Source organism: Arachis hypogaea, chromosome 14, assembly GCF_003086295.3.
Source record: "Arachis hypogaea cultivar Tifrunner chromosome 14, arahy.Tifrunner.gnm2.J5K5, whole genome shotgun sequence".
NCBI lineage: Eukaryota > Viridiplantae > Streptophyta > Magnoliopsida > Fabales > Fabaceae > Arachis > Arachis hypogaea.
Genome location: NC_092049.1, coordinates 112432300 through 112442159, shown reverse-complemented (window position 1 = coordinate 112442159; position 9860 = coordinate 112432300). Strand labels below are relative to the sequence as shown.

Genomic DNA, 9860 nt, shown 5'->3' with positions numbered 1-9860 from the left:
AGAGATTTTTAAATTATAAACTATACCAAAATCAACCACTAAGATTAGTCACTAATATATTTATGTATAAATATATGTGTAATTTAATTTATTTTCAAAGTGTATTTGTATTCTGATATATATTTTATACTTATAACTGATTTTAATGGCTGATATTGGAAGTTAAGTCCTATTTTGGTCTCTAAGATTGGTGAATTGCACTGATTTAGTCGCTAACTTTTTAATTGTTACAATTTGATCTTCCAAATTTAAAAAAGTGCACCAATATAATTTCTCGTGTATTTTCTGTCACCGAAACTCAACGCCGTTAATGACATGGCTCAAGTTTTACTATGCTAGACATATGAAAACGACGTCATAACTCGTACACGTTTTAGCGCTAAATTAAAGAAGTTACTAAATAACGTCGTTTGATGGTTTGAACAATACTAAAATATTACACCCCTCTCTTTTAAACAATACTAATTGTTTAAATACTCAAACGACGTAGTTTAGTACTTTTTTTAGTGTCAAAACGTGTATGTCGTCATTTTAATATATAGAGCGTGATAAAGCTTGAGCCACATTACAAACGGCGTTGAACTATAACAACAAAAAATATATAAAGAATTACATTGATACACTTTTTTAAATCTAAAAGATCAAATTATAGCAATTAAGAAGGTCAATTATACTTGCCAATTTTAAAGACTAAAATAAAGCTTAATTTCTGATTTTGATGTGCACGTAATATAATCATACGTTTAAATTATGAAAGACAATTTATTTTTTATTTATTGAAGCGGTGGCCGTCTATTACAGTCAAACTGATAAAACTGATCATGAAAAAATTAAATAAATTTTATACCTATAAAAGATAAATTATATTCAACAAAAATATTCAATTTTTAAATTTTTGTTGATTCCGTTTAAAAAATACGTTAAATTTTAAAATTAATCCTACCGCTAATTTATCTTTTATGGGTATAAATTTTATTTAATTTTTTCGTGATTAATTTTGCCTGCATTCAAATTTTTCATAATAAAAAATAATTATTTATTCGTCAAATTATATATTAAAATATATTATTTCTGCACGAAACTTATAAAAGAAAACAACTCATATTATTCTTTAATTTTTTAAGATAAACAGAATATGAAATTTTAGATACCTAAATAACATTCCTCTAAATTGCAATTTTAGATACTTAAATAACATCCATTTAAATTTCTCTCCCACGTACAGTAGAATTATTCTTTATGATCTATATATATGGTGATGATAAAGTCATTTGACCCAAAACAGGAGGCATTTTTATATATTTTATATTGTAAATTTTTTGTATTTCATAAAAATATTTATTCGTTTATTTCGATAAAGTAAAAATCAGAGAAGAAGGGAGAGAAAATGATAGATACAAATAATTGAAGAAAAAGTAAATTCACATCATAGAATAAGTAAAGATTTTTTCAAGGCACTCGTTTAGGAGTGTTCAAATTTAAAGTGATTTAAATTAAATCCTCATCCAATCTAATTTAAATTAAAAATCGATTAAAATAACGGGTAGAGACGGATGTATGTGTTTTATTGTGGGAACAAGCGTTTTTACTATAATTTGAATTTTTTTTTAATAGTATATAATAATAATATTTATTTGTCCTCACTAAATTATTAAATTTGACTCCACAAAAATTTTTTATTCAATTTTTGATACTTTATAATCAATTTAAAAATTTCATATTAGATGTCAGTAGAATGATCAATTCTTAATTTAAATAAAATTTGTATTTTTTTTAAAAAAAATTGACTCGAAAGAGTATTATTTATCGTTTTTTTTATATTAGTTTAAATTTTTTTCGTAATAACTACATTAATTAAAAGAACTTTCTCAACTATGAATCTCAAGCTTCTAATTATATAAAAGGTAAATTTTTAAATAAGTATTTACTTTTATATATATATATCCAAGTCTTTTTATGAACTAAGTCTAACCAAATTAAACAATAAGACTTAGAATAATGTTAGTCATAACTGATTTTCGTTATCTTAGATTAATTTGGTTAACAAAAATATTTGAATGTGTAGCATTATTCTATATAAAAAAATAAATATTTCGATTGTATTGTTAAGAAAAAGATTACTCAATTCTTTTAAATATGAAAGCTAAATAATAAAATTCTAAATTATATGTTATTATTTAAATTACTATTTTAATATTTTAATTTGTAAATTAGATATTTTAAAGATTAATAATGTTATATGTAAATAGAAAATAATCACTTGTATACATTTTAAAATAAAAAATACAAATTAAAAATAAATTAAACAATACATATATTTATATATAAATATATAATAATTAATGAATAATTTGATATTTAATTTTTATGTACACATAATTTTTTATTACAAAAATTATTATTATATTATATATATTTTTCCTCCACTATCAAAATTTTTTGGATCCGTCACTGACAACAGCAATTTAGATTTGATTGGATTCTATTTTTTACAAACTGGATGAAACATATTAAATTTCGAATCTACTTTTTAAAACAGATCTAATCTGATTCAAACCGTACAATGTATTATAATATTATTATTTTATTATTATATTTATAAATTTATTTATAATATATTCAATTTATTATATATTTTTATATTATTTAATAATATTATTTAATAAATATTCTATGTTCAAAACATAGTTCTCAGAACCGAACCGGTAATCGAACTGGTCAAGCTACTGGGTTACTGGGTCATTGGTTTAACTGGTGGGCCACTGGTTAAACCAGTTAACCCGGTCATATGTAAATAAAAAATAAAAAATAGTAAAAAATTTAAAGTTAAAATTTAAAATACATATTTTTACTAATATTTTAAGAATATTCAGCTATTCTAAAATAATATAAAACAGAAATAATAAGTATTTTGTTAATTTTACTCTATCATAAATATTTTATTTTGTTTTTATATTAAAATAATAATTATTTTCAAATTTTAATAATTTATTAATAAATTTATATCTATTATACTATTATATACTATAAGTATTTATTAAAAAATAATATTAATAGATATTATATAATTATGAAAAGAAAAAAATAAGTGAATTTATAATTATTGTTAAATAAAAATATAACTAAAATTAAAATAAATTAAATAGAAGTAAATATATTTGATAAAAGATATCTATATATATAATAATTTGTAAACATATTAACTAGAATTGTGATAGTCTGGTAGCTGTGACTTGCTCTTTTTTCATTGAGGACAGGGGTTCGAACCCCACCTCACCCATTTTGAAAAATTTTAATTTCCAGCGGTTCGGTTGAACTGATTTTATCGAGTTTGACCGATTTTCACGGTTCATTTCGTATTTGATCGGTTCACACCGGTTCTCTTCCTTGTTCGGTTTAATTAGCGGACCAGACCGATTTAGGGTCCGATTCACTGATTTTTCGGTCGAATCGGCCAGTCCGGTCTGATTTTTACAACACTGATTCAAAATTTATTTATTTATTTATTTTAATTTATAATTTTATTGTTATTGTTAATTTTTTAAGATATTATTAAAACTTGTTATATATGTCATTATTTATTATTTAAAATTTGATGTTAAGATTTGTTATTTATATTTAATTTTTTTAATTTATAAAATCATAAATCTAATCCAATCCAAATCATACCGCAAATAAAATTAGTATTTATAAGAATAATTTTTAACTCAAAATCCATCCAACTCCACCACAAACACCGCTACACACTCCATGTTAACCAAATAAATTTAATGCATTGGAAAAGGAATTAAGTTTTTTCAAAATAAAAAGGTTGATAAAATGAAAAATTAAGAATTTCGTTACTATATTGATTAAAAAAAGACTGTGGAGACACGCACGTTACACATAAATTACGAAAAAAGATTAAAATAAGAAAGAAAGAAAGAAAGAAAGAAAGAAAGAAAGAAAGAAAGAAAAATTCTTTATGTCATATTTAATTTGGATGGATCGAATTAGATAAATCATGAAAGAATTGTAAAAAAAATAAAGATAAATTTACATTCAATATTAAATCAGTAAATGGAAATAAATACCATTTTGAAAACATACATTTATTTTCATTGAAAGTAACGGAAGGAAAAATATTATTTTTAGTATTTTTAGAATAAAAAATGTTATTTATATACAAAAATTAGTCACTAATATATTTGTGTATAAATTCATGTGTGATTTAATTTATTTTTAATGTGTATTTATATTTTAACATATATTTTATACTGGTGGACTAACTTTGATAACTAATTTTAATGTACATATAGCATAACTCTTCCAAAATATATATCTTTTTATCCCACTGTATTATTTTAAAATAGTCATAATATATATATGGGTTATGCTACGTGTACACCAAAATCAGCTACCAAAGTCAGCTACAGTATAAAATACATGCTGGAATAGAAATATACATTAAAAATAAATTAAATTACACATATATTTATATACAAATACATTAGTGACTGATTTTAGTGGCTGATTTTGGTATCCAAATAACATTTCTATATATATATAATCTGTTATTTTATGTGTGTATAGTATTTTTTCATCGTGAGTCTCGCTACACATCCAAGCGATTTATCCAACCAAGCAACCAAGTCATTTAGTATTCTTCTTTCTTCTTCTCCTCCTTTTTTTCATCTTCTTTCATCTTCTTTTCATTATTGTCATTGTCAGCACCATTATACCACCACATCCATCTTCTCCTCCTTCTTCTCATCCTCTTGTTTCTTTTTTTATTTGAATTTCTTTGATCTCCTCATTACTTTTCTTTTTCCTCCTCCATCATCATTATCGTCATCAGATCACCAACAACATCCATATTTTGCTAACATCTTTATTGATTCTGATTCTCTATAGTGACATCATTAAATAATTTCGAAATCGAAAATATTATCAAAACAAAATCATTGTATAATATCAAATGAACCGAAAATTGTCCATTAAATAAATTCGAATTCAAAAACGCATGCGTCTCGAATGAACCGAAATATGATCAAAACGAAACCATGGTATAATACCCAAATTAACCAAAAATTATTTATTATATAAATTCGGATTCAGAAACACCTGCGTCTTGAATGAACCGAAAATATTATCAAAACAAAACTATTGTATAATACCAAATGAACGGATGTCTCGAATGAACTGAAAATATTATCAAAACGAAATTATTATATAATACCAAATGAACCGAAAATGGTCCATTGTATAAATTTGAATTCAGAAACACATATGTCTCGAATGAACCGAAAATATTATCAAAACGAAACTAATATATGATACCAAATGAATCGAAAATGGTCCATTATATAAATTCGAATTCAGAAACGCGTGCGTCTCGAATGATGATGATGGAGGAGAAGGATGAAAAGAAAAGAGGAGACGAAATTTCAATAGGAGGAGGAGGAGGAGGTGGAAGAGGTATTGTTGGTGATGACGGTAACAAAATTGAAAAATAATAATTAAAAAAAAAGAGGAGAAGAAGAAGAAGATAGAGGGGATTAAAATAGGCTTAAAAATAGCTAATAATAGTGGATAAAAGGATAAGAATTTGGATAAGTGAGATCATTGAAATGATAGCCTCAATCATATAAATGCAAGTACACATTAAATAATGGACATAAAGAATCAAATAAATCAAATATTGCAATCATAGAAAGAAAATAACTCACACAAGCATGAAAATAGTGGTTAATATGATGTAACCACATATTAAGGCTCAAAACTCACAAGATTGTGTGTTCTTAGCTAACTATAAAACTTTCCACATTCACTCGTCTAAGTCAATATATCAACTATGAAACTTTCCACTAACACAACCATGGAAGCTGGATTTTAAACAAAAAAATTGATAATGATATGTCTGAATTTTTAGAGTTTATTTTCAAATCCATAAATTAACAATTCATCTTTAGTGATGTACTTTTCATTCAAGAATCTAAGTTAACGATGGAAATAGTACTATATATATCCCACATGAGATCAAATACTTAGCAGTTAGAACAATATGCAACCTTCTAGCTACCTTGTTTTCCCTCCTTCAAGCATGTCATCACATTTGTTATGTCTTTTCTTTCTTCTCTTCACTTCAAACACTGCTATCTCTGCCTTAGGAAATGAGAGTGACCATCTTGCACTGATCAAATTCAAAGAATCAATATCTAGTGACCCTTTTGGAGTGTTATCCACTTGGAACAGCTCAACCCACTTTTGCAACTGGCAGGGAGTCAACTGTGGCAGCGAACATCAAAGAGTCACGGAGCTGACTTTAGATTCATATAATTTGCAAGGGTCCATATTACCGTATGTTGGCAACCTTTCCTTTCTTAGAGTTTTGAGCCTTCAGCGCAATAACCTCCATGGTCATGTTCCGCAAACAATAAGCCGTTTGTTTCGACTGAGGGCACTTGCTTTATATAGTAACAATTTAGTTGGGGAGTTTCCCATTGGCGTGACTAACTGTTCTAAATTGCAGGCATTGAAATTATCCTACAATCATTTTAGTGGCCAAATACCAGTGGAGATCGGATCTCTTGGGAATCTTAAAATTTTGACTCTTCATTATAACAAATTTTCAGAACCAATCCCATTATCAATGTGGAATTTATCTTCTCTTGTTGTTCTTAGTGCAGCTTATAATAATTTGGAGGGAAATATACCTGACGAAATAGGCCATTTGAAGGACTTGGTTAATATTTCACTGGCGGTTAATAAAATGTCTGGTAAGATTCCACACTCGCTTTACAATTTGTCATCACTTTCTGTCTTATCACTTTCAATCAATCAACTTGAGGGTTCTCTTCCAAGCAACATGTTCTCCAACCTCCCAAATCTCAGTATCATTGAACTGGATGGGAACCGATTTTCAGGTCCTATACCAACATCCATCACAACTGTATTTGGCCTTCAAAAAGTTGATTTTTCTATCAACAATTTTGTTGGACAAGTCCCAAATCTAGGAAGTCTTCGAAATCTTTCAGCTCTATTTTTAGGTAGAAATGATCTTGGAGGGAATTCATTTACTAATGAATGTGAGTTCATAAAGTCTTTGATAAATTGTAGTAAGCTGCAAGAGTTTAGTTTTGAGTACAATAATTTTGTAGGCCATTTGCCAAATTTCATTGGCAATTTGTCCACGCAGCTCACCATACTAGCATTTGGTGGAAATCAGATTTCTGGAAAAGTTCCAGAAGAATTAGGCAATCTTGTTAACTTAATTGGACTGGGAATGGAGAACAACCACCTAATTGAGTTCATTCCAACTTCTTTTGGTAACTTTCAAAAGTTGCAACATTTGTATATGAACAATAACAAATTTTCAGGAGAAGTACCAGCTATCATAGGTAACCTAAGCCAATTGTCTCAGCTAGATTTGTCACATAATATGTTAAATGGAAGCATTCCTTCAGCCATTGGAAATTGCAAGAGATTAGAGTATCTAGATTTTTCATATAACAACCTTAGTGGAATCATACCATCACAAGTATTTGAAATTCCATCTTTGTCAATCTTGTTGAATATTTCACACAACTCATTAAGTGGTAGTTTACCGAGTGAAATAGGCCTGCTTAAAAGTATTGGTACACTAGATGTTTCTGAGAATCATCTGTCTAATAAGATTCCGGAAGCAATAGGAGAATGTGAGAGTTTGGAGTACCTTTATTTGCAGGGGAATTCCTTTCATGGAATCATACCACCTTCTCTGGCTTCTCTAAAAGGTCTTCAACACTTAGACCTATCGCGGAATCAGTTGTCCGGAACAATTCCACAAGAACTGCAGAACATTACTGTTTTGGTATACTTCAATGCTTCTTTTAACATGTTGGAGGGTGAGGTACCAATGAACGGCGTGTTCCGAAACACAACTGAAGTTTCATTGAGTGGCAATCGCAAGCTTTGTGGAGGGATCGCAAGCTTAAGGCTTCCACCGTGTCCTTCAAAAGCTACAAAAAAGAGAAAACATCATGGATTCAAGATTTGGATGATAGTTATCATACCATCTTCAGTTGTGTTTCTTCTTTTGCTTTCATCAATTCTTGCACTCGTTTCTAGAAGAAGAAGACAAAGAAAAGCATCTGTTGATTCAACAAATGAGAAAGTGCCCAGAGTATCATACCAGAACCTATATAATGCAACAAATGGGTTCTCAACTGAGAACTTAATAGGTTCTGGTGGTTATGGCTCTGTGTATAAAGCAATACTTGATTCTGCAGAAAAAGTTGTTGCTGTAAAGGTTCTAAACCTTCAAGTGAAAGGAGCTCACAAAAGTTTCACGGCTGAATGCAATGCTTTAAGAAATATCAGGCACAGAAATCTAGTGAAGATTGTAACATGTTGCTCTAGTGTGGATTACAAGGGAAATGATTTTAAGGCTCTGGTTTACGAGTACATGTCGAATGGAAGCTTAGACAAATGGTTGCATGCCAATGGAGAAAGTTCGAACCAACTAAGAATGCTAAACCTGCAGCAGAGATTAGAAGTTATTAGGGGCGTTGCTTCCGCAATGCATTATCTTCACTATGAATGTGAGCAGCCAGTAATTCATTGTGATTTGAAGCCGAGCAATGTCCTTCTTGGAGATAACATGGATGCTCAAGTGAGTGATTTCGGTTTAGCAAGACTTATCTCAGCAGTTGATGGCAACTCTCAGAACCAAACCAGCACCAGTGGAATCAAAGGAACTATAGGTTATGCTCCTCCAGGTAATTTATTTAAGGAAAAAGTACAATTAATCCCCAGTACATTAGTTTATATGCACCATACATCCTAAACTCATTTTCTTCACTAAATATTCATTTATTTTCATCCTCTGTATCTTTTTGTTTTATTCCCTTAAATGCATTGCAGAATATGGAACAAGTTCTCAAGTGTCGATAGAAGGTGATATATATAGCTTTGGCATTCTTGTTTTGGAGATGCTAACCGAGAAAAAACCAACAGAGGAAATGTTCAAAGATGGATGTAGCCTCCACAACTATGTCCATGATGCATTTCCAAATAATATGTTGAAAATTGTTGATGCAACTCTGCTCTCAATGATAGGTGAAGAAATTCCAACAACAGCAGCTGCAGAAGAAAATAATCATATTGAGAATGAAGGACATTTGCAGAGTAATGTTGAGAACTGCTTATTCTCATTGTTCAAGATTGGTCTTGCTTGTTCAGTTGACTCACCAAGAGAAAGGATGACTGTGATGGAAGTCAACAGAGAACTTAACATTATAAAAAATGCTTTCCATGCTTGAGTGTTCAATGTTAATTATGGATTACTTATGTGACACAATCTGTTGGTTAACCGTTCAGGCAGTTTGTTGAAACTATCCTGAACAATTTAGTATTTCAAGATTGTTTTTAATGTTTAACTCAAACAAAATCTTGCGAGTATTGTATGTCATGAATAATTCTTGATTTGTTCAACAAGTCATGCTAGTTTTTTATGCAAGCAAATATGAAACAGTGCAATTGTGAAACAATTTTTGTCTTAATTTCTTCATATATATATATATATATAGAGAGAGAGAGAGAGAGAGAGAGAGAGAGAGAGAGAGAGAGAGAGAGAGAGAGAGAGAGAGAGAGAGAGAGAGAGAGAGAGAGAGAGAGAGAGAGAGAGAGAGAGAGAGAGAGAGAGAGAGAGAATTCCACTCCCCTCTCCTACGAAATGCTAAAATGACACTCCAATCCTCTCTATTTTATAAATGTATATTCTTCTCCCTTCTAACTTTTAAAAAACCTCATCTTCAATCCTCTTTAAATTTTTTGTGTTAATTAATGTTAACTTTATCCATTTTTTAAGAAAAAATAAATTATTTTTTTAAAAAATATCC

General features: G+C 28.9%; 1 protein-coding gene across 1 annotated transcript; it reads left to right on the top strand.

Moving 5' to 3' along the window:
- Positions 1 to 6043: 6043 nt before the first annotated feature.
- Positions 6044 to 9281, top strand: LOC112742941 (LRR receptor-like serine/threonine-protein kinase EFR). Its single transcript, XM_025792183.1, has 2 exons — positions 6044 to 8738; positions 8884 to 9281. Exons 1-2 carry the CDS (start codon positions 6044 to 6046, stop codon positions 9279 to 9281), a joined length of 3093 nt encoding a protein of 1030 aa, XP_025647968.1.
- Positions 9282 to 9860: the final 579 nt, after the last annotated feature.